This window comes from Notolepis coatsorum (assembly GCF_963971535.1).
Source record: "Notolepis coatsorum genome assembly, chromosome: 9".
Lineage (NCBI taxonomy): Eukaryota > Metazoa > Chordata > Actinopteri > Aulopiformes > Paralepididae > Notolepis > Notolepis coatsorum.
In genome coordinates this window covers 144969164-144996068 of record NC_140173.1, presented here as the reverse complement: position 1 = coordinate 144996068, position 26905 = coordinate 144969164, and the positions used below count along the sequence as shown (strand labels likewise).

The window sequence follows — 26905 nt, the reverse complement described above, 5'->3', positions numbered from 1 at the left end:
GCTGACTGGTCCGAACCACTGTGGTTCTTCAGGCACAAACACGTAACTAGAAGCCTGACAAGAGAGCTGCCAGCCCTGCAAGATCACACTGTAGTTCAGCCCTACAGTACTTCAGGTGCAACCAGAACATGACATTTTGGTCTTCTCTTAGGCCCCTTTCACACCGGCCGGGTCCCGAACGTAATCTCGAACCGGCCGGCACGCTCACTCACACCGGGAATAATTGGTTCGGAACATGACAGAGGCTTTCAGCACACTCTCAGAGGTTGAGAGTGTGCTGACCTACGGTGTGTCTGTGTGGTTCTCCAGCTGCACAAAGGCAGAGCAAGAGGCTCTACAGAGGGTGGTGAAGGCGGCAGGCAGGATCGTCGGGACTCCTCTACCAAACATCACCTCTGTCTTCACCTCCCGCTGCCTCCACCGCTCCAAATGTATCATCAAGGACCAGTCGCACCTAGCACATCACCTCTTTCAGCTCCTTCCCTCAGGGAGGAGATACCGGTCAATACATGCTAAGAGTACACGATTTAAGAACAGCTTTTTCCCCCAAGCAGTTAGACTGTTAAACACTCATTGACTGTCCCCTCACGTGCACCATGCACTTACCACTGCACTTGATAATCTTTGATTACCACCCATTATGCACTTTATTATTTAAAATATTCTGTTATGTACAGTGTTATGTGTTATGTGTTCATGCATGTATATTGTACTACGGTCTGTGGGAGCTCCCCTGAAATTTCGTTGTATACTGTGCAATGACAATTAAAAGTCTATTCTATTCTAGTTCGGCCCTCTAAGAAAACACTGAGTGAGCACCGATTTTTCATGTTCCGAACCAATTATTCCCGGTCGGTTCGAGATTACGTTCGGGACCCGGCTCCGGCACGGGGCCCGGCCGGTGTGAAAGGCCTAACAGTGGGTTTTGCATTGTGGGTTAAGAGTTGTACTGTCATATGCCATACGATTCAGATTCAGATTCAGATTCAGAATATTTGATTGTTGTCACAGCTTTTTTAAATGTACACATTCATAAAAATCCGAGATACTTGTTTTTCCCAGCTCCTCAACCATAGTAGGTTTGTAAACATAGTACACAACATATATTATGTCTATACAAAGTATAACTATAAGCTATAATTATAAATGTAACTATAAACTAAACTAAACATAATAGACAACATATATTCTTTCTATACAAACTATACCATACTAACTGTATAAGTAAACTACAAACTATGACTAAACTAAAACTATAACCTAAACTATAAACTAAACATAACACACAATGTATATTCTATCTATACAAACTATACAATAGCAGGTATTTGTTAGCAGCAGTGTGTGTGTGTGTGGAGTGTAAGTCACTACGGTACTTTTGTGTGTATGCTCATGTGATAATTAATAGAGTGGAATAAGGAAGTGACAGTTATCTATAGTGACAGTATTAAATATATAACCCTTGTTAAAAAATAATGATACCCCTCCCTCTCTCTCCAGTCTGTAAGAGCTGTATCGTGCAGCACTTTGAAGAGAGCAACGACTGCCCTAAATGTGGCATTCAGGTCCATGAGACCCACCCTCTAGAGATGCTCAGGTAAGATAAATGTCTCTTTCTTTCTTATCTATCTATCTATCTATCTATCTATCTATCTATCTATCTATCTATCTATCTATCTATCTATCTATCTATCTATCTATCTATCTATCTATCTATCTATCTATCTATCTATCTATCTATCTATCTATCTATCTATCTATCTATCTATCTATCTATCTATGCCCTGCTAACCACTGCTCTCTCTCTCTCTCTCTCTCTCTCTCTCTCTCTCTCTCTCTCTCTCTCTCTCTCTCTCTCTCTCTCTCTCTCCTCTCTCTCTCTCTCTCTCTCTCTCTCTCTCTATCTTTCTCTCTGTCTCTTTTTATATATACATTATACATTATATATTTTTATATGTCTCTCCTCTCTGTCCTCTCTACCAATACTTGTCATATACAGTATATCACAGCTATACTCTAACCACTGCTTCCTCTCTCTCTATCTATCTATCTGTCTCTCTCTATCTCTCCCTCTACCAATCCTTGTCGATCCTCCTATCTCCCTTCTCCTCCTCGTCCTCCCCCTCCTCCCCCCACACCTCTCACCTCCTGCACCTCCTCCTCCTCCTGCTCCTCTCATAATCGTTCTCCTCTTGTCTCCTCAGGTTGGACAACACTCTAGAGGAAATCATTTTCAAGCTGGTTCCCGGGCTGAGAGAGAGTGAGTTCCACAGAAGTTTCTCTTAATGTCTGCCCCCCCCCCCTATGCTCCTCAACTATGGAATTGCAGGACTGTTTTTCCTTTAATACTATGTATTTATGTCATTTCAAAATGTCTCTCTCTGGGGCTACTGGACACGGAGATGAAACTGATATCAATCTTCTCGTCTGACTCTGGGGGAAGATGGCAAACGTGTAAAGATGTTTATTTCCCCCCAACTGTTCCTTTATGTGATGTTAGCCTTGCTTGGCACTTTAGTGTATAACCAGACTTAATGTAAACTATGTGGTTTCTTCAACTATAGGCTGGGACTCAAAATATAGCCATATACCTCTGGTGCCTCCTCACAACTCAAGAGAGTGTGGGAGGACATTACAGGACGTGGACCCAGGAACACATATGGGGTTTTGCCAGAGATGTAGTTTCAAAATAAAATAGGTTCCATTTGAATCCCAAAGAAAGAAAGGAATCTCCGCTACCTTTTTCTGATAAGTAAAAGTAAGCAGGCAGACATTCTTGTCTTATGAAGTGGAGCTGTGGGGACTGTGCATGTACACGGCTGTAGCTAGTGCGGTTTTGTGCTTGTTAAAACATTTTGTTAAAAATGTATCTTTGGCAAAACCTCATTCAACTGAGACTCTTCCTGGAGCCACTTCTGGTGCTCTATAGCTATATATATGTTCATGAACTTTTGTCTCTGGGAACCAAGTAGGGCTGACCCGAATGCTTCGGAGCTTCAATAGCTGCCATGGTAATAATCAATGTCAAAATCAAGATTCGATGCTTAGGTTTTTGTTGTTGTTGTCATTTATTTGTATCACTACAAACATTTGCCCACATCAGCATAATAATAGTAATAATCCAACATTCATTTTGTAAATCCGCTCTTTTCAAACAAGGACATTTTTAGTCACGAGAACGCTCTGAAAACCTACCACAGCTCTCTTTTACCCCTGCCACGTTGACACCTTGCGTGTGGAATGAGCTTAGGTTATTCGCCAATAATTACTACTGAAGCTTTGAAGCCCAAAAGATGGTAATCGGGACTAGTCCTAGAACCGGGTGCTATTATTCTGTATCCACTGTCCTGTAGAACCAGGTGATATTATTATTCAATGTCCACTGTCCGTCCAGTAGAACCAGGTGATATTATTCTGTGTCCGGTAGAACTGGGTTCTATTATTATTCTGTATCTACTGTCCAGTGTTGCTCTGTGCTACATGTTCCTATCCTCTTCCCATCTGTGAACTAGAAGAAGAACGGCAGGAGGTCCAGTTCTGGAAGAAGAACCAGCTGAAGGAGAACGGACAAGGTACAGTACAGTAGGCCACTCTGGTTGTGGATTACCACGTTAAACGCAGAGCTCATACAGACGACAGGAAAACACCGACTACATGTTAGGCCAGCGAGTCATTGTGAGAATGGGCGTTGAAGAATTAACACACGGCAGTAAATGTACAGTGCATCTTCGGTGCAATGCTACATTATGCAAAACAGAGCTGGGAAATGACTATTCCTTGCTGTGGCTTGAGTTCTTGTAAACAAAAATAAAATATTGGGTGTTTTTCAGGAGATGCTCGGTGATCACCTTCTTTGAGCGTTATACTGTGATATAATAGAAAATATTATAATAGGAAATATATTCAATATGCGGCTAGGTGGCGCAGTGGGCAAGGCGCTCGCCACCAACGCAGGAGATGCTGGGTTCGAGCCCAGCTCTCTGCGTTGCTACCGGCTTGGCTGGTCGTTCATACTAATACAATTGGCAGTATTAGGGGGTGGGAAGCTGGTGGGTGGGGATCGGACGTTGTGGACAGCGACTCCTACAGGTCGGTTGGTGCGCCTGCGCAGTAGAATCAGGAAGCGACGAGGGCGGCGTGTCCCTCCCACGCGTTACTCCTCGCCGCTGAGAGATCGCCCTGTGCAGGTGAAAAGATGCGACGGCTGCCTCCTCGAGTACCGGAGGGGACACGTGATGCAAGGCTTGGTCCACATTGCAGCCGGCCAGTGGGAGGCATGGCCTAACAACGTTCGAGACAGGGGAGGGTAGAATTGGACTATACGAAATTGGGGAAGGGAGAAAAATAGAAAAATGCAGAGAAAAAGTAGAAAAAAAAAAGAAAATATACAATATAAACAATATATTCCTGATGAATACATTATTATTCTGGTTGATTTTTATTTGCTTTTTATTTGCCTTCCTTGTATGTGAAAACGACTTGGCAATAAAGACCTTTCTGATTCTGATTCTGATTCTAATGTGTATCAACGTGGGGGTCCTTGACATGAAGGGGTGTGGCCTACACTGCAGTAACCTAGCGTTCTTGTCACTGTGGTGCAGGTGATGGTGTGAGGTGTCAGAGGCGCGGGCCCTCTGGTGGTGGGCATGGTGATGACGACGATGGTGGCTGTGGTGGCGACGATGCCGATTGCCACAGGAGCGACCCACAGATCGCCATCTGTCTGGACTGTCTTTGCAACAATGGACAAGCTGGAGAGAACAGTGTCACGGTGTGTTCAGGAGTGTGTGTTTGTGTGTGTGTTGTGTTGTGTTGTGTGTGTGTGTGTGTCTTGTGCATCTTAAAGGGAACATTCACCATGAAACAGAATTTACATTGTGGTGTTCCAATGACTTTGGACACTAGTTATGTTCATATCTATAAACATAGACAACTGTCTCTCTAAGCTGGAGAGCAGAGCATCGAGACGTGATTTGTTACGTCATCAAATGACACTTTCCGGAGTTGGTCCGTTGCCACTGAATTAGTGACCGACTTCTGGGAGTTGTTCCAATATTCACGGTCTAATTCACCCGGTTCACTCAGCCCCTCAGCAAACTGCTGCTATTTAGAATGCCACTTCCAAGAACCAAATTAGTCAACACATCAGGCAGAATACACTGGTGCAATTGCAGACTCGTGATTACCTGACTCCGATTGTTTTTGTCTTTTGAAATGTATGGAAGTGAATTAGTCATCTGTTCATTGAAATCCATTTGTAACGATCTAACTGAATAATTTACGTCAACAGTTACGCAGATGATATCCACTTGTTATTTTGTAACCATTTTGATGCTAGAAGAGCTGTTTCTGAATGAGATTTGTAGCAGTTCATGACATGGGAATCGATGTGCTTCTCTGGGATTTCCCAAGCCGACGTGTCTTGATTAAAGACGACGTGAATAAGGCTACTGGAGCAGCTCCAGGGTCTCTCTTTTGATGATGTCATCACTGGTGCCTGAAGGAGAGACGTGCTCACACTCACACATCCAAACCCAGCTGTGGCAATATTATACAATTAACTAATGTGAATTCCGTTCCAGGGGCGGGAAGTTGTTAAACTCTTTTTAACGCTGTCGGTAGGAGACTGAGTTAGTTTGTCAGAACATTGGGTAGCGTTTGACCGGATATTCGTAATGCATTCATTACTCACATAATGAAAGCACTATGCTTATGAAATAACTGGGTCATAAGACACTCATTAACACATCCATATGTCAGCTGTGTAGTTGAAGGTACGCAGGTGTACAGAGCAGGCCCACCTCTTTTTCTGCCCATTAACGCAATGTGAGCTTTTCAATGGCCGATGCCTAAAGACTATAGCGATATTTAGAGAGCAGGGAGGCCGATGGACCATATAATGTCGATATGATTAAAATAAATTGCATCTGATAAAATACAACAATTTAATATTAACAAATTGAAACACAAAATTGCTGAACTTAAGTTCACTAATGTTAGCTATATTAGCTAGCTAGCTTAGCTAGTTGATGACTATGTTTCCACATAATTACCATTGAAATACAGTGGCAGTAAGGTCACAGTGTACAGCAGCACATCATTCTATTATGTGTCGTGTTATTACACTAGCATATTGAATTCATAGATGAGTAACATGTGTTCTGAATGTCCAGTTAATTTAAATCATCACCAATCCTTCTCCATTAGTATTTGGTATGTGTTTTTGATTGAACAAGTCAAAGACCTCCAGTTTCTGTGTGAAGCACCCTTTTCTCTCCCCTCTAGACGCTCAAGTATCTCTCTCCACCAATCAGGATGTAATAGAATATGTCTCTCCTCCAATCAGGACCTGATGAAGAGGTTCATCCGCTGCTCCAGTCGTGCCACAGTAGGAACCATTAAGAAGTTCCTCAGCCTCAAACTCAAACTTTCTAGCTCTTATGAGGTAAGGAACTATATCAAACCAATAGTTTGAGGGGGGGGGGGACTGTGAAGAAACCGTGAACCTGCTCACCAGTTCCTTTGATGTAGTGAGCCTAAATAGAGCCTAACCTCATACTAGTGTCTGCTAACCGTAGATATAAAACATTAGAAGTGACATGTCATAATGAATTGCCATACTGGGAGGAAAACAATATGGCGGCCATCTTAGGCCCTGTCCACACGAGCGCTGGATTTAATGTAACCGAAGTTTGAAAAAAATAAACCTCTGTCCACACAGGTGAACAACCGCATATAATTGCGTACTCACGGCGGCTGGAAAACCAGCAACCGATACATGTAGTACAATGCCAAAGCAGTAGGCGGCGATGTTGTTCAGACATGAAGGCCATTTCAACCAATCAGAAAAGGTTGAACGCTCACTACACTTCCTGCTAAAACTAAACAAAGCCGCCATCTTTAAATACCCTTGCGTTAGCCATTAGCCAACGGTGCATATATTTTTCAGCAAAGAAAGAAAGTGCAATAAACAAACGGATACATTCACTGTGTGTTCTGCCTCTCATTTGTTGATGAAACAAAACCAACAGCAACACAATTTACCACCAAGAGCGGATAGTTTAGTCTCACAAAAGATTGCCGGTGTTGTTAGCTACATGCTAATGTGAATGGCATTATCTATGTATAGTATATAGCTTAAATGCTAACGTAATGTGGTAACGTTAACGCTATGAATGGATGCAAACGTTATTTAACACATTGCAGAATGGGTACAATACGGCTCAATACAAACAATTGTTAAGGGGATGCAGTTTGGACTGGGTTCCTTATAACAATAACTTGACAACACATGAGTTTAGTTTAGCCGCAGCTACAGGTTTTACTCTGGTCGGGTCAGGAATGCTCAGTCGATCACAACACTCAACAATACGTTTCGAACAAAAGTTACAATCATTTTCATATAACGCTACTTGGGACAGCTCTGCTGTAAACACTGGGAATAACCTCGGTTGCTATGCCCACACGCACCCGCAAAACCGCAGAACTTCACCCAGGACTCCGGTTTTCAAAGACCGCGGTTGCAGTGTAGCAAAACCCCGGTTGTGTGTGCCCGAACAGTGCAACTGCGCACATACAATCATGGTTACATTAAATCCAGCGCTCGTGTGGACAGGGCCTTACCTGAGTACAGTTCTAAACCGGCATGAACTGAAGCCAGTGAGAAAAGTAGCATCTACTCCTCTTATTTATTTATTTACATAAAATCTTCATTAACTGTTATAATGCATTGTATTATATTTGTAACCACCTATGTTGTCAATAGTAGTTGGAGATATCTAACTGGAATGCATTTTCTACAGATGAGCTAGCATGGAAGTACACCTTAAATGTAACTTTCTTTCTTTGTGTAAATGGTTTTATAGGTGGTCCATATCTCACTTTCTTAGGTAAACATAATAGTAATAATTAGTTTTGTCCTTAGTTATCGGATAGTGGCCAAGATAAGGATGACTTATGAATCGTTTTAAATATTAATACTTTTTGGAGCTGGAGATGAACTGGTCACAATATATCTCAATATCGCGATATTACAATATCCTGACTCTAGCATTGTGATAATATCGTATCGTGGGGCCTAGACACTGATCCTAGACCAGTCCTCTTGCACCGGGACACTTTGTAAATGCTGTATAATGTATGTGGTAAGGAACCATTAGACTAAAACTCCCCCATTGTTTAGTATAGGTATGGATTTATCAAAGTAAAAGAAGAAAAAACTATAGTCATTAATACTATGTTGGTGGTAGTTATAGGAGAGCGAGCAGTCCTTCATCCAGACAGACACGGGGGAGGTAGAGAGAGCTTCACAAACCCAATGTGTCATGGCTGGGAATCAAACTCTGCAGTCTGCGACACACATCTCGTTTCCTTTGTTCTTTATTGGCAATTAAAATACAGCCAAAATCCATAGTGTGGGAGTATTTTGACAGTATTATGACAATCAGCTTAGTCTCTTTCTTTAACTGTTGTTCAACTTGGCAGTCAGAGAAGGGCCTCAATCAAAAACTGAAACAGTTTTTTTGGTCTCACACTCATCTTGAAAACTGTGAAACCTGTACTGCACGAAAGACGGGTCAACAGCAGTGAAACTCAACTCCTGTTTCATATAACTTGGCTGTTGGCTGTACCTCAGGCTTACATCAGCGGTTCCCCTAGCTACCCTGCCAAAAATCATTACCTCACTGTGTGTGTGTCTGTCTGTCTGGGACATGTCACGACAAGTAATGGTCAGATTTTTGCCGAGCACATTCATGGCCCAAACCTATTGATTTTGGTGACCCCATGACCTTTCCTCTAGCGCCACCATTAGGCCAAACTGAGACCAAGATATCTCAAAGGGTAATGAATGAATGAATGACCTTTATTTATAGAGCACCCTTCACAGCTTATAGAGCACCCTTCACAGCACGAATGCACAGGGTGCTTTACACTACAGCTTAATATAAAAACACAATAAAAACAAAATCAGAAATAAATGACAACAGACAAACAGCAGTTAAAAACAGTGAAACCAGATAGAAAAAGTAGAATAAAAGAATTTGGATAAAATCATGAGTCACTAATTAAAACAACACTATAAAACAGAAAAAGGCGCCTATGTGTGATTAAAATGTAATGGCTGGATTGCCATACAATTTGCTGTGCACATCCGTGACCCCAATAGGAAGACATCTATTGATTGTGTTGACCCCATGACCTTTCCTCTAGCACCACCATGGGTCTGTTGATACTGACAATAAAAATAGTGTCTGTCACTTACCCAGTAAAATGTTGCATGTGAAATGAACAGCAAAGTGGGGGGAATTGCTAGGCCTTGGTGGAGGTCTGCACTCTACTGAGTGCATTTTTCTAGTATAATGTGTATTGGCTCTTGGTGTTACATTGTCCCATGCGGTTTACTTTCTGACCGCTGGTTGACAGACTAACTGAAAGGTAAATTATAAAAAATGTAAACTTAAAAGTCTTAAATGTTGTGTCTTCTCCCCAGCTGGATGTGCTGTGTAACGGTGAGATCATGGGTAGAGACCACACTCTGGAGTTTATCTATATGACCCGATGGAGACTACATGGGGACAATGTAAGAACTTCTCTCTCATGTACTGTTGCTTGTACCAGCTTGTGTGTGGGCGTGTACGTGTGTGTGTGTGTGTGTGTGTGCATGTGTGTGTGAGTGAGTGTGTTCACACTAGCCTTGTTGTGTTATTCAGTGATACCAGTGTTACCGGTTTTCAGGCATCCACCGAGTACATTACTTGCCCACCGCCTCCACCGGTGTATGCCGTGTATATATATTTTTTTATATAGAAATAAAACCCACTTAGTTCATTTTTGCTCTAATTTGTAAAATACTAAGGGTGTTATCAATACTTAGTCAGACAACACTATAAACTGAAAGTGTTTGCGTGGACAGCAGAGCTATTTTTAGGTCTGTGCAGCAGAGTCGCAGCACAGGGTAGCTTTCACTTTCACTTCAGAGTAGTTTTATCTTCACATGAAGGAGAGGAAGAAGGCTCTAGAAACGACACAAGTCAGGTTCCTCAACAATGGCGGGGGATCTGAATGTGGAGCCATTCAAACCGTTGCAGCAACCGCCACAAAATAAACCAACAAAAAAAAAAACATCCCTGCTCTATCCCTGAAGCAGAGCTCGGAATGATGGCTTTTCTATTTTTCTACTGGCTTCTCTACAGTCACCCCTCCATTTACGATGCAAAAACACAGATATTAACTGACCTGGTGGCAGGCTGTAGGGATCTCTCCATGGCGGAGCTAAATGCTAATGTGGCTAACTCTTTGGCTATACAGCCCAAAAACCTTAAAAGACCCCGCTGACAAACACACTTTGCAAACATTTGCTTATTAAAGATTTTTTTTAAAGTAATTCAAAAAGAAAAAAGTGACGATAAAGTTGTTTAATTGACGGGAGAAAAGTTGCTAAACATCTGGTCATCTTGAGTGTTAATAATGACAGGGCAACATTTCCCCCAAAAGACCCGTTGTGGTTTTTGTTCAGTAGTAAGCCAATAGAACTGTGATGCTCCTAGTAGCGCTTTCCGGAAGCCCTGCCCAGTCACACATTTGAAACTTAAGTTGAGCTTTCTTATACTCCGGTCAAGCGGTCGTCCGACAATCGGAAGGTTCCCGGTTCTATTCCGGCTCCTCCCGGCAACGCATACAAGTGTCCTTGAGCAAAGACACTTAAACCCCCTAACTGCTCCCGACGGGCGGGTCGGCACCTTGCATGGTCACCTCCACCGTTGGTGTGTGAATAATAATAATAATAATAATGCAGGACCTCTTTAGAGGTCTTTATTCAGCATGCAACAAACTGGGACATGCAATGGGAGCGGCACACACACACTGGAATACACACACACACACACGCATTGTTTTTTTTCCTCAGTCGCCGATGCGATTGAGCTCTGCGCTTAACCCATCCCGTCGTCCTCCCCCCCCCCAAGAGCAGCAGGGAGCAGACAGGGCGTCGGCGAGGTACCGCACCCAGGGACAAGGACGCGACAGCGTCAGCGATCTGTTGTGTGCATGTTTTTCCATTGGGTTTATCTTATCGGGGGAGAAACCCTTGCGAGCACAGAGGGGGAGAACATGCAAACTCCACACAGAAAGGCCCGGGAGATCCCCCACCTGGGTACCTGGCAACGCGGAAACCTGGTCCCCAAGCGGGGAATCGAACCCTGGACCTTCTTGTTAACCACCACACCACCGTGCCGCCGAATGTGTGAATGAGAGGCATACGTTGTAAAGTGCTTTGGATAAAAGTGCTATATGAATGCGGTCCATTTACCATTTATACTGCCCTTATCTCCAGATCTCGGATCAGTTTGAGGAGGAGGGTTAGCATGGGGGGTGGGAGGATTGGGTCACACAAAGTTGAGAGAATGGCACAGGTGACGCTATACTCTTGAACCCATTATTGGGTCTTTAAAGGTGTCAATTGGAGTTTTTGGCCACTAGTTGATGAAATTGGCGCTGTAGAGCACAGTGGGAGAGAAGGGGTCCCTGAAAACTGTGTATCACATGTTCTTCCAGCACGTGCACAAGAACACACGAGAACAGGGGTGAGGTAGAACACAGACATGCCCCCTGCGTGCTTCAAAGCGATCGGTCGACAAACGATCTTCGTCAAAATCGAACAAGCTAACTTCAATGGAGGTCGGACTCATTACAACTACACCAAAAACCTAAAGTGAAATGTTAACATGGACGGGATATAATAAACATTTGCGAGAGCCAAGAAAACGGCGAATATCTACTTTGCAGTGGTTATATTATGAGGACTATAAGACCACAGGGAGATGTGAATATAAACAAAAGTGAGCTGTTTACGAGAATATTTTGTTGGATTTGGTAAATGGTGCATTTATATAACGGCTTTCATCCAAAGCGCTTTACAACTTATGCCTCCCGTTCACCCGTTCACTCACACGTTCACGGCGGAGGCCACCATGCAAGGTGCCGACAGCACGGAGCTCATACAGAAAAAAAGCATTTCATGGAAAGGTATTCTGTATTTTATAGGGCTGTCCCCGACTAAGCATTTGGATGGTCGACTAGGATTGGCCAAAATTTGCTGTTAGTCGACTATTGGTCAAAAAAAAAAAAAGTATAATATTTTTTTTTATTTTTTTTTTTATCATTCCATTTGGGCTGTGGGGGGTGCTTAATGTCTGAAGGAGTCGACTGAAGGCTTCTTGTCGTCTGCAAAAGCATGCAATTGGTCCACTGATGGATACATCTTGATATTTGTCTAGTCTAGTGTGTTCATTAGATGGTGAAATCCTCTTTCAGTGCCTCTGTGCCTGTTTTCGTAGGTTTTGTAGCCTCTGGTATGTGTGCCATTAGCGTTAGCCACGCTTCTAGGCCTCTTTTCTTTTGGAAAGAATGATATATATATATTAATATTTTATTTTTATTTTTTATATATATATATATATATATATATATATATATATATATATATATATATATATATATATATATATATTCGACTAAGAGGTTGGCCAGTTGACTACGGCTCCATTCGACCGATTAGTCGACTAATCGATTAATAGGGGTCAGCCCTAGTATTTTACTATGACAACTATTAAAGAAACTTGAAACTTGAAACTTGTCGGGAGCAGTTGGGGTTTATAAGTGTCTTGCTCAAGGACACCTCGATGTGCTGCCCGAGAGGAGCCGGAATCGAACCGGGAACCTCCTCTATCTCCTGAAATATCTCCTGTCGTCGCCCATGGGGTGTTGGACACCTTTAAAGGCAGGAGTCGGCCGCCAGTCGTCCAATGCCGTCTGTCGCAATCTCCGCCTTATGAACTGACAGCCATTATGAGCATGGATACAGCGATGCAGAAAAACACACCCTTTTATGTTCTGTCATTATTGCTATTCCCTTGTTGACGCACGTTCCCTCTCGTCACATTTCGAACAAGCTTTGTTCTGGATTTTTTTTTACGGACGGCCTATTTCAGCCTCGCGATCATTCCATTCACTCAAACAATGTCCATTCCTGAGAGGGTCTTTAAAACGAGCAGGGTTCCGCTGTGCACACGTCGCGCCGGGGCATCTACCACATGTGGAGTGTGTGTACGCGACGCGTGTAACCCTCCATACCCCCGTGCAAATAATCACCCCCCCCCCCCTAGGGGCCGTGGCCTGTAAGTAACGAGGTGTCCTGACTGAGTCACCTTTCCGGTGTTAAATCAGAGTTCAACGTGTATATAGATTGGAAAACGGGGACAGAGAAACCAACATAAACACAGAACTATAAATAGTGCGTTTGAGATTCCTCACATCCACAGATAGAAAGGCCGTGGCCGCCATGTACGGACGTCACAGAGGTCGAGTGCTGCATTTCAACACACTCCTCACACATGCGTACGTACACTCATGTGCGCACATTATGCCCATTATCACTCACGCATGGATGCGGGAAAGCTTTGTGGAAAGCTTGATCATGAGGCAAGGACACACACACATACATACATACCCCCACTAGGGGTGGGAATCGCCAGAGACCTCACGATACGATACTATCGCGATACTTGCGTCACGATACGATAGTATCGCGATACTAAATATATCGCGATATACGCTGAGTATTGCGAAATTATTATTATTATTATTTTTTTATTACCTTTTTTCAACTGCAAAGTAAAACGTTGTCAACATGTTTTATCTAATAAAATAAAGTTCAGTCTGTTCATCTCACTTCAATCATTTTTATTGCAGAACATGATATTTTCTCAAGCAGACGGATGTAAACACTGTAATCTGTGTTGCATGTACCTGACAAACTGAACTTTGTTTGTATTACAGTCATATTCCAACTTAACTGAATGCACGTGTGTGTGTGTGTGTGTGGACTACTGTACTATTACAGGTATTTATTTTTATTTTGTATGAATAATTAAATATCGATACTTTGCGTCCCTGTATCGATACAGTATCGCCACGCAAAGTATCACGATACTACTACGTATCGATTACCCCCCCCACCCCTAACCCACACACACACATACATACCCCCACACACATACATACCCACACACACACACATACATACCCACACACACACACATACATACCCCCACACACACACATACATACCCACACACACATACATACCCACACACACATACATACCCACACACACATACATACCCCCACACACACATACAAACCCCCACACACACGTATACCCCCACACACACATACAAACCCCCACACACACGTATACCCCCACACACACATACATACCCACACACACATACATACCCCCACACACACATACATACCCCCACACACACATACATACCCACACACACATACATACCCCCACACACACATACATACCCCCACACACACATACATACCCCCACACACACATACATACCCCCACACACACATACAAACCCCCACACACACGTACATACCCCCACACACACATACATACCCACACACACACACATACCCCCACACACACATACAAACACCCACACACACGTACATACCCCCACACACACATATATACCCCCACACACACATACATACCCCCACACACACATATATACCCCCACACACACATACATACCCCCACACACATACATACCCACACACACACACATACCCCCACACACACACACATACCCCCACACACACATACATACCCCCACACACACATACATACCCACACACACACACATACCCCCACACACACATACCCCCACACACACTGGCGTGTGGCCCAGTGAACCAGAGAGTGTTGGTGACCCTCAGACCTAATGCTGAGTGTCTGTCACGTCGTGGCCCAAGCAGGCCTCTCTCTCTCTCTCTCTCTCTCTCTCTCTCTCTCTCTCTCACACAGAGCCAAAGGAAGTGTGTGTGTGTGTGTGTCTCTGTGTGTTTGTTTATCTATTTTTCCTCTGAGGTGGTGTGTGTGTGTGCGTGTGTGTGAGTGAGTGAGTGTTTGTTTACCTACTTTTCTTTTGAGGTGTGTGTGTGTGTGTGTGTGTGTGTGTGTGTGTGTGTGTGTGTGTGTGTGTGTGTGTGTGTGTGTGTGTGTGTGTGTGTGTGTGTGTGTGTGTGTGTGTGTGTGTGTGTGTGTGTGTGTGTGTGTGTGTGTGTGTGTGTGTGTGTGTGTGTGTGTGTGTGTGTGTGTGTGTGTGTGTGTGTGTGTGTGTGTGCTGCCTGTTGTTGTTCTGCCTGCTGTTGTTATCTGACAGGGAGCTCATGTTATCTGACAGGGAGCTCATGTTATCTGACAGGGAGCTCATGTTATCTGACAGAGAGCTCATGTTATCTGACAGGGAGCTCATGTTATCTGACAGGGAGCTCATGTTATCTGACAGGGAGCTCATGTTATCTGACAGAGAGCTCATGTTATCTGACAGAGAGCTCATGTTATCTGACAGGGAGCTCGTGTTATCTGACAGGGAGCTCATGTTATCTGACAGGGAGCTCATGTTATCTGACAGAGAGCTCATGTTATCTGACAGAGAGCTCATGTTATCTGACAGAGAGCTCATGTTATCTGACAGAGAGCTCATGTTATCTGACACAGGGAGCTCATGTTATCTGACAGGGAGCTCATGTTATCTGACAGAGAGCTCATGTGATCTGACAGGGAGCTCATGTGATCTGACAGGGAGCTCATGTTATCTGACAGGGAGCTCATGTTATCTGACAGGGAGCTCATGTTATCTGACAGGGAGCTCATGTTATCTGACAGGGAGCTCATGTTATCTGACAGGGAGCTCATGTTATCTGACAGGGAGCTCATGTTATCTGACAGGGAGCTCATGTTAGAGCTCATGTTATCTGACAGGGAGCTCATGTTATCTGACAGGGAGCTCATGTTATCTGACAGGGAGCTCATGTTATCTGACAGAGAGCTCATGTTATCTGACAGGGAGCTCATGTTATCTGACAGGGAGCTCATGTTATCTGACAGGGAGCTCATGTTATCTGACAGGGAGCTCATGTTATCTGACAGAGAGCTCATGTTATCTGACAGGGAGCTCATGTTATCTGACAGGGAGCTCATGTTATCTGACAGGGAGCTCATGTTATCTGACAGGGAGCTCATGTTATCTGACAGGGAGCTCATGTTATCTGACAGGGAGCTCATGTTATCTGACAGGGAGCTCATGTTATCTGACAGAGAGCTCATGTTATCTGACAGAGAGCTCATGTTATCTGACAGGGAGCTCATGTTATCTGACAGGGAGCTCATGTTATCTGACAGAGAGCTCATGTTATCTGACAGGTAGTGAAGGGTGCTCATGTTATCTGACAAGCCTCTACAGTACATGCCTGACTGCATTACAATATTTATGTCCCTGGCCTTTTTGTAAATATATGTTTGACATGAATAAATCATTCACACGTGTGTGTGTGTGTGTATGTGTCTTTCTGTGTGTGCTCTACTTTCTCTGACATACTAAAAGCTGCTTGTGTAATTAGTCTCTCTGTGTGTGTGTGTGTGTGTGTGTGTGTGTGTGTGTGTGTGTGTGTGTGTGTGTGTGTGTGTGTGTGTGTGTGTGTGTGTGTGTGTGTGTGTGTGTGTGTGTGTGTGTGTGTGTGTGTGTGTGTGTGTGTGTGTGTGTAGGTGTGTGTGTAGGTGTGTGTGTGCATGTGTGAAGGTGTGTGTGTTTGTCTTCATGTGAAGGAGTAGGTAGCGAAAGGTCCTGTCTACTTGTGAAGGGCCACCCGAGAAGCGCTGGCAGCTGAGACTGCAGAGGGCAGGAGAGGAGAGGAGACAGGGGAGGAGACAGGAGAGGAGACAGGAGAGGAGACAGGAGAGGAGACAGGAGAGGAGACAGGAGAGGAGACAGGGGAGGAGACATGAGAGGAGACAGGAGAGGAGACATGAGAGGAGACAGGAGACATGAGAGGAGACAGGAGAGGAGACAGGAGAGGAGACAGGAGAGGAGACAGGAGAGGAGACAGGAGAGGAGACAGGGGAGGAGACAGGAGAGGAGACAGGAGAGGAGACAGGAGAGGAGACAGGAGAGGAGACAGGGAGCAGGAGAGGAGACAGGAGAGGAGACAGGAGAGGAGGCAGGAGAGGAGACAGGAGAGGAGACAGGAGAGGAGACAGGAGAGGAGACAGGAGAGGATAAAACAGGAGAGGAGACAGGAGAGGAGACAGGGGAGGAGACAGTGGGCAGAAGAGGAGACAGGAGAGGAGACAGTGGGCAGGAGAGGAGACAGGAGAGGAGACAGTGGGCAGGAGAGGAGACAGGAGAGGAGACAGGAGAGGAGACAGGAGAGGAGACAGGAGAGGAGACAGGAGAGGAGACAGGAGAGGAGACAGTGGGCAGGAGAGGAGACAGGAGAGGAGACAGTGGGCAGGAGAGGAGACAGGAGAGGAGACAGGAGAGGAGACAGGAGAGGAGACAGGAGAGGAGACAGGGAGCAGGAGAGGAGACAGGAGAGGAGACAGGAGAGGAGACAGGAGAGGAGACAGGAGAGGAGACAGGAGAGGAGACAGGAGAGGATAAAACAGGAGAGGAGACAGGAGAGGAGACAGGGGAGGAGACAGTGGGCAGGAGAGGAGACAGGAGAGGAGACAGTGGGCAGGAGAGGAGACAGGAGAGGAGACAGGAGAGGAGACAGGAGAGGAGACAGGAGAGGAGACAGGAGAGGAGACAGCAGAGGAGACAGGAGAGGAGACAGGAGAGGAGACAGGAGAGGAGACAGGGGAGGAGACATGAGAGGAGACAGGAGAGGAGACAGCAGAGGAGACAGGAGAGGAGACAGGAGAGGAGACAGGAGAGGAGACAGCAGAGGAGACAGGAGAGGAGACAGGAGAGGAGACAGGAGAGGAGACAGGAGAGGAGACAGAAGACAGGAGAGGAGACAGGAGAGGAGACAGGAGAGGAGACAGGAGAGGAGACAGGAGAGGAGACAGCAGAGGAGACAGGAGAGGAGACAGGAGAGGAGACAGGAGAGGAGACAGGAGAGGAGACAGGAGAGGAGACAGAAGACAGGAGAGGAGACAGGAGAGGAGACAGGAGAGGAGACAGGAGAGGAGACAGGAGAGGAGAGGAGACAGGAGAGGAGACATGAGAGGAGACAGGAGAGGAGACAGGAGAGGAGAGAGGAGACAGGAGAGGAGACAGGAGAGGAGAGAGGAGACAGGGAGCAGGAGAGGAGAGGAGACAGGAGAGGAGACAGGAGAGGAGACAGGAGAGGAGACAGGAGAGGAGACAGGAGACGGGAGAGGAGACAGGAGAGGAGACAGGAGAGGAGACAGGAGACGGGAGAGGAGACAGGAGAGGAGACAGGAGAGGAGACAGGAGAGGAGACAGGAGAGGAGACAGGAGAGGAGACAGGAGAGGAGACAGGGGGCACGAGAGGAGAAAACAGGAGCGGATAGAGGAGAGGGAGATGTGGAGGATTGGAATGCGAGAGAGAGAGAAGAAAAAGCAAGCTGAGGAGGAGAGGAGACAGGGAGAGAGATAGAGTTACCATAAGAAGGGGTTTTGGCCGACGGTGCGGGGAGAGAGTGAGTAGAGGAGTGATGGAGAGAGATGGAGCTGGCAGGTGTAACGGGAGAAGGAGGGAGGGAGGGAGGGAGAGAAGGAAGGAGAGAGAGAGGGAGGGAGATATTTTTGCCAATTCTGAGCCTATTGTTTGAGTCAGTATCAAGTGTTTTACCTTTTATGATTCAGGGGAACCTACCCTTTATTTCTGGTGCAGTGTAAAGTCGCCATCATACATTACCTTGGCTTTGTGTGAGCATACAATATTTGACAAAAAAAAAAAAAAAAAAACACCCAGAGAACGCCCTTGTGTTTTTTTGTTGAAAAACACCATAGTTTACCAGGGAATTATTGTTTTTTTTCAACATGGAAAGTTATATTTAGGTGTTATGAACCTCCATGTGAAATATGGTGCAAATACACCTTTTCCTCGATGAGTGACAGACATTTATTTGGATATTGTTCTGGGCGTCTTTTAGGGCTGGGGGCGATAAAACGATAACGATAATTATCGCGATATATTTTAATAATCGATATCGATTGATAAAAAAATAATATCAATAAAAAAAAGGGCAGTTTTAAACCCAGAGACAGTGGACAGACTTGTCTTTCTTGCCTGCAACTTAAAGTAATGGCTTTGCTTGTCCAAATGACAATGTTTGGCTATTGTGTCACAAAGTGAATACACTTTTAAATGGTGACCGCTGTGTCATTTATGTTTAATGTAGACCTTTTATTTATGTGTATGTCAGCTCTTCGACGGCCAGAGTGGAGTGGACTCAACCTTGATGACTTGGACTCGGACTCGGGTAGTGGGGACTCGACTCGGGATCTTGTTCGGTGACTCGGACTTGGACTCTGGATTCGAACACTGGGGACTCGAGACTCGACTCGGACTCGAGATTTTGTGACTCGACTACAACACTGGGCTCAGGCATGGCCTGGACTTTACAACCTGCTCGTCGTGACAGTAACCATGTGTGGAGAGAGTATACAGCCAGGCGGCAGCAGCAGACAGGGCTACCTGCTTCTCTTTCAACCGCCTCAGATGTCTGGCCAGTCCTTCTGCTGGACGGGCCAGGTGGATTTGGTTCCTGGAAGCTTGAGTGGAAACGTCTCTCTCTCTCTCTCTCTTTCTCTCTCTCTCTCTCTCTCTCTCTCTCTCTCTCTCTCTCTCTCTCTTTCTCTCTCTCTCTCTCTCTCTCTCTCTTCTCTCTCTCTCTCTCTCTCTCTCTCTCTCTCTCTCTCTCTCTCTCTCTCTCTCTCTCTCTCTCTCTCTCTCTCTCTCTCTCTCTCTCTCTCTCTCTCTCTCTCTCTCTCTCTCTCTCTCTCTCTCCCTCTCTCTCTCTCCTTCCTCAAATCAGCATCCAAGAAAACTGTAGTCTGAAGTCAGATGAGCTGGGAGCCGCTTCTGTGTCTCTGGACGTTTCTGCCTGAATAAAAAAAAAAAATCTGAAAATAGTGACAGCTGAGAAAAAACAGATATATAGGGGAAAGAATTACTACGGTTTCAAATAGTTGAGCTACTCTCGGTTGATCTTTTCCAGGGAGTTAAAACAGCCACGATAAGTGGAAACGTCGCTTAGAAGATAATAAGTCGAGTGGTCCTTTCGTTTTCTCCAGCATTCAGAATACTTTATATTTAAATGCAATTTTCACCAAGTCTGGGAGAGAATAAGAGAGAGGATGAAGTCGGTTTACAGCCACAGCACCACTGCAGCGTTAGATACGGTATGTCTTAGTTCACTGTCTGTACATACAGGGGGAGGATCCTGGCCTGCCTGCCAACCAGTTTTATACTTTCTACATTTATCTTGGATTCCGAGTTCTGGTTTTAGTGAAAGACGGCGTTCCAATTGCCAGGCATGAAAAATACCAGCAGTATATATATATCAAGCAGTACAAATAGTCAAATTGAGATGGAAGAGAGTTCTTTTGAAGAGTCCTTTTTGAAGAGAGTCCTTTATGGAGAGAGGCCTTTTTGAAGAGTCTTTCTTGGAGAGAGTCATTTTTGAAGAGAGTCCCGTTTGAAGAGAGTTATCATTTGAAGAGTTATTTTTTCTTTTTTTTTTTATCCACTTTTTCTCCCATTTTCTATATTTTCTCCCATCCCAATTTCGTATCATCCAATTCAACCCTCCCGTGTCACGAACGCTGTTTCTTGCCTCCCACAAGCCGGCTGCAATGTGGACTAAGTCATACATAGCACAAGTCCCCTCCGGTACTTGAGGTAACAGCAGTCGCATCTTTTCACCTGCGCAGCTCGATTTCTCAGTGGCGAGGAGTAACACATGGGAGGCTCATGCTGCCCCCGACACTTCCTGATTCTACTCCGCAGGCGCACCAACCGACCTGTAGGAGTCGATGTCCACAACGCCCGATCCCCACCCATCAGTTTCCCACCCCCTAATACGGCCAATGTGTATTAGTATGAACGACCAGCTAAACTGAAAGCAAATGTGGAGCGCTGGGCTCGAACAGGCAAGCCCAGCGTCTCTGCATTCGTGGCGAGCGCCTTGCCCACTACGCCACGTAGCCGCCCTTGAAGAGTTATTTTTTTAAGATATTTTTTAAGATTTATTTTTGAAGAGTCCTTTTTGAAGAGAATCCTCTTTGAAGAGTGTCCTTTTTGAAGAGAGTCCTCTTTGAAGAGAATCCTTTATGAAGAGAGTCCTTTTTGAAGAGCCCTCTTTGAAGAGTCCTTTTTGAAGAGAGTCCTTTCTGAAGAGCCCTCTTAGAAGAGAGTCCTTTTTGAAGAGTCACTTCTCATTGGCACCCCCACACCAGGTCCAATCTTCACCCATATCCCATCTCACCTTTGACTGCCAGGTCATCCCCCTCTCTCCCTCAGTCACACATTTGGGGGTTCGGTTTGACCCCCACCTGACCTTCAACATCCACATAAAACACCTCTGCAAGACTTCATTCTATCACCTAAGAAATATCTCCAAACTCCATCCCACTTTAACCCTGTCAGACGCAGAGAAGCTTGTCCATGCCTTTGTCTCCTCAAGACTGGACTACTGTAGGACTCTTCATTGGGATTTCTGGCAAGAGCATCCAAAAGCTGCAATACATCCAAAACAGCGCTGCCAGGATCCTGATGAGAGTCCGTAAACATGAGCACATAACCCCCATCCTCCACTCACTACATTGGCTCCCCATCTCATCCCGGATCAACTACAAAATCCTGCTGCTCGGCAGCTGGGTGGCGCAGCGGACATTGCGCTCGTCACCAACGCAAGAGACACCGGTCTCGAATCCGGCTGTCAGTGTTGCCTCCGGCTCGGGCCGGCCGCCATACTGACTCAATTGGCAGAGTCAGCGGGAGGGGAGTCGATGGGTGGTAGTCTGGTCGTTGTAAACAGCGACTCCTACAGGTCGGTCAGGGCGCCTGCACAGCAAAGACAGGAGATGGCTGGGGCAGTGTGAGCCTCCTACATGTTACACCTCGCCAATGAGAGTCCGCGCTGGCAGGTGAAAAGTGACTGGCTGCCTCCACATGTATCGGAGGGGACATGTGATGGGCTTCTATCCTCCCTACGACCGGCCAGTGGGGGGCACATGCGAGCAATGATCAGGACAGGGGAGGGAGAATTGGCACAAGAGGAAATTGGGATGGGAGAAAAATCACAGAAAAAGGAGGAGAAAAAGTAGGTAAATTTTTTTTTTTTAATCCTGCTGCTCACCCATAACTGCATAAATGGACACGCACCCCTCTACCTACAGGAACTCATCACTCCACAATCCTCCACCCGTACCCTCAGATCTGCAGGTAGCTTGCTCCTTCGGGTCCCCAGTACCAGGCTCTGCACCATGGGGGACCGAGCCTTCTGCTCGGCTGCACCACACCTGTGGAACAGCCTCCCCATCCAGCTGAGGGCACCACAGAGCCTGGACTCTTTTAAAGCAGGCCTGAAAACCTTATTTCAAAAGGCCTTTGATTGCTACTGTAGCTATTTCTTGTGATTTTATTTTCTCTTGTGCTGTCGTTTTAAATGTTCTGTTTATACTATGTTTTTAACTGTTTTATTTTAATTGTATTTTTATTCTGTATTTAATTTTATTATTAATAATTATTATATATTTTTTAGTGGTGGGACTCGGGATAAAAAATTGTAATCGAATTAATTCAAGACTTTATAGTTAATTAATCTAAATTAATCACATTTTGATGCGAAAAGCAACATTTTTCAATTCAAATGAATGTTGGTATACGAGTGAATCAATGAATATACATTATACATACGTTTAAGCAGCAAAATCCTGTATTGGCTACTACACAGACCAACAGATCAATGGGGATAATATATATATAGCGCAAAGGACCTTTTGTAAACTCAAGCACTTTCGAGGTAAAAGTAAAACGCAGTACTTTCAAGTACATTTCTGAACAGTTGACCATTGAAAAAAGAAAACTCTTGATTGATCTCAATTTCTCTTATTTAAATTTGTTTTATGAACAAACCAAACTTAAAAAAAAAAGTAATTTGCGATTTATTATACTTTATACTTATAGCACATGCATGAGTCTGGTCTCCTTTGAAAGGTAACATTCTTACACAATAAAGAAAAATCATCATGCGATTAAATGCATAATTTTTTTTTACTTTAGTTTTAATTCTTTCTGTAGTTAATTAATTGAAATTAATGCGATAAAGTCTCAGCCCTAATATTTTTTTTAACTATGTTTTAACCCTTGTAGCACTTTCGGATCCTAGTGAACGAAAAGTGCACTACAAATACAATTTATTATTATTATTATTACCACTCAACTGTACTTCTTTAGACAGCAAGGGAAATTATACAGCCGGACAAGTTAACAATAATTAACACATTTACAAGTCGTATTACATTTAGCAAATAAGGAAACAGATAGAGAACATTTCAAAGCACTAGAAATTATGAATATCGAATTTCTTTTACCTAATTCTGAATCGCGCAACATTTTTGCTCTCCGCCGAGATGAGGCCGCTTTGACCGTGTCGTGTCAAAGGTGTCCTCCCTTTTTTTTTTTTTTTTTTTACATTTCTATAGAAATGATGTCCGATATTATCGGCCGATATCGGCATTAAAATGTGATATCGGTATCGGAAATTAAGAGTTGGACAATATCGGTATATCGGTATCGGTAAAAAAGCCAATATCGAGCATCCCTAGTTCTAATCTAATCTGGATATCTAATACTATGTATTACCACAACCTACTGCAAACTACTAAATAATGTTTTATAATTATATCTCCATTATCTTGTTTTCATGATCGTGGGAAGCCAGAATCGTAATTTAAATTGAAACTCGATTACTGTACATACATATGATTAGCACTATTACTCAGTAGTACTCATTTATATATTTTACATCCAGTTTAATCACCTGTACATTGTATATTGCTCCTGCACTTTACTGTTATATTTGCACTGTGGTCAAACCTCTTTTTGTTGTACTGTACTTGTGTTGTATAATGACAATACATTTGAATCTAATCTAATCGCATTTGATTGATTCGTTTTGTACCTTTACCGGACCCTTCTGCAGGGCTGTACAGTGCGACATATATATCGCACGTGCTACAGCAACAGCGGTCTGTGCGATGAATGGATTTACTTCAGTAGCACTGGTGCGATAGGCATTCGGTTCATATTGATACTCTTATTTTGAAAATCCTGTCACAGGTCTCATTTCCGCCTAAGCGCAGTTCCAGTCATGATATATCTGGGCTCCGGCAGCTAGCAACAGTCATATGATACTCTTATTTTGAAAAAATCCATAGCAACTCCGTGATGTCATATCCGCCCCAGACCGTGCTTCTGCCTTCTGCTCTCAGCCGAGCGGAGCGGAGCTGCACAGCAGACTGCGGCTATTTTGCGATCCGAAATAAGTCCGTGGTGTTTTTTTTTCTCACAACGGGTCAAATGCATCTAACACGCTTTGCATCGTCGCCATTCCTTTATGCCCACATCGCCCGAAATGAACGTACATTAGCATAAGCTAACAAGCTAATCCTGATCAGAGGCAGAGCCATAGAGAATTAGAGACAGTGTGGACTGGGGACAGGGGGGGGGGGGGGGGGGGGGGGGTGTGTGTGTGTGTGTGTGTGTGTGTGTGTGTGTGTGTGTGTGTGTGTGTGTAGGTGTGTGTAGGTGTGTGTGTGTGTGTGTGTGTGTGTGTGTGTGTGTGTGTGTGTGTGTGTGTGTGTGTGTGTGTCGAGAGGAGTGGAAGTTTGAAGACAGACTAGACTACAATATGATGCGGGGGTGGTGAGTTGAAACAGTGTGAATGAATGAAAACTTTATTTAACAGATTGCAGAATGGGTACAATACAGTACGGCTCAATACACACAATTGTTAAGGGGATGCAGACCAGAGAAAGACTTTCGTCTTGTTTACATCAGGGTCCCCCATTGTGTGTGTGTGTCCAAACCGACCCCACTTCTATGTTTCAATAAATTATTTGCATTTAAAACTATTAACGCAGGGAGCTCCAGTAGCTCACCACGTACCTCGAGCGCTATTTCGGCGCCGGGGACAACCGTGCTCGTCACGGATCTGGGGTTTAGCGAGTTCGAATCCCGGACTGCAGCCGTGCCTTTCCCAGAGTGTCTTCCCCCCATCTATACCCCTTCAGCCTGTTTCTGTCGGTCATTCTTGACCAGAGTAAATGCGATAAACGCTAAAAAGAGCCAGGGGAATGGCCAAAGGCTCACTGCAGAGGGGTAGAAGCTGTTCTTGTTGACGAGGCTCACTGCAGAGGGGTAGAAGCTGTTCTTGTTGATGAGGCTCACTGCAGAGGGGTAGAAGCTGTTCTTGTTGATGAGGCTCACTGCAGAGGGGTAGAAGCTGTTCTTGTGGCGTGAGATTTTGGCCCTGATGGACCGCAGTCCAGAGGGGAAAATGTCTGTGCAACGACCCAAGACGTTTGCTTCCAGCCTCTCACGTGCTTTTCTCTGTGTGTCTCTCTCTCAGACTTACCCCATGGTGCTGGAGTACAGGCCACGCATCGACTTCGGCTGAACCAAGCCTGCGAGAAGAGGACCACACACATACACACACACACGTGCATTCATACACACACACACACACACACACACACACACACACAGACACACACACACACACACACACACACACACACACACACACACACACACACACACACACACACACACACACAGAAAGAGAGAAAGATTTAATGTATTTTTGTACAGCCGATGATGACGAAAGATGTTATGTTGTTATGGTAAAAAAAAAAAAGACGGAAAAAAAATAGTTTTATGCTGCATAGAATAATATATGATCTAATATATGATATTTTTCAATGTACGTACCTGTGCCTAAAAACCTGTTCACTTATGAACGGACTTAATGACCATATCTACACTTGCTTGTCTAATTCTGTAGATTAAATGTTGTTTTTATACTGTTGATGAGACAATCTTTATTTCCATCTTTTGCAAATAATTGTGTATGTGGTGTAGCGGGACCAGTCACCTCTGCTTGCTCTCCTACTGTGGTAGCTGCACCAGGTTGTTACCGCTACAATAACTAGCTACAAATGATCCCCTCAAAAAACATTGTGGCCAGCAACCTTTTTGACATGGAGTGCCTGTTTGAAATATAGTTGTAACTAGTGTGCCTCAACAATATCCCATGCATCGTAATATTTTTTTCTCATAATCGGGTCTTTTTAATGAGAATTTTTACATTATTACATCATTATTGTTATTATTAACAATATTATTATGATGGTTGTATCAACCCTAAATCTGAGTTGGGGGGGGGGGGATGCAATGCAGACAAACAGCTGCATACAGTGCGACCATTTCACTCACATTTGCCCATTCATTTTTGGACACATCACACACCATCGGTGTGTGTACTGTACGTGTGCTGTCATAGCTCCACCTACAGGCCTAATGGAGAACACCAGGAGAACGCCAGGATGTGAATGGAGGATGAATGTGAGGTATATCGTGTAAATAAGTTTTGATTGATCGCAAGACTACACTACCACATTATTTCAACCAAACTATGTTTATTGTCATTGTTTTAAGAACACAAGTTGACTTGGTAATACTGACATTTTGAGTAAAAAAAATTGCTTTTTAACATGTGTAATGTTCAATGAAATAGAAAAATAAATAATAAAATGTGTTGATTAATCCCACTGGTCACAATGGTGACCGTAATAATGTTTTTGTTATAAGGCTCTGCAAATGTTACTGAATGATGTAGCAATGTATTTCCAGCTAAATTGAAATAATAATAATAGCAGGTCAGCACCTAGCATGGTTGCCTCCGCCATCGGTGTGTGAATGTGTGAGTGATTGGGTAAAATGTGAGGAACAAATTGTAAAGCGCTTTGGATGAAAGCGGTATATAAATGGCATCACCATTTAC

At 44.4% G+C, this 26905-nt stretch overlaps 1 protein-coding gene across 1 annotated transcript; it reads left to right on the top strand.

The window, feature by feature from the left end:
• Nucleotides 1–235: 235 nt before the first annotated feature.
• Nucleotides 236–25930, top strand: LOC311234797 (polycomb group RING finger protein 5-A-like; the record flags this gene model as incomplete). The annotated part of the gene is made up of 8 exons (XM_084322041.1): nucleotides 236–287; nucleotides 1501–1597; nucleotides 2205–2260; nucleotides 3513–3572; nucleotides 4602–4771; nucleotides 6347–6445; nucleotides 9491–9580; nucleotides 25472–25930. The coding sequence occupies 8 exons, from the start codon at nucleotides 236–238 to the stop codon at nucleotides 25517–25519; spliced, it is 672 nt and encodes a 223-aa protein (XP_084178167.1). The 3' UTR covers nucleotides 25520–25930.
• Nucleotides 25931–26905: the final 975 nt, after the last annotated feature.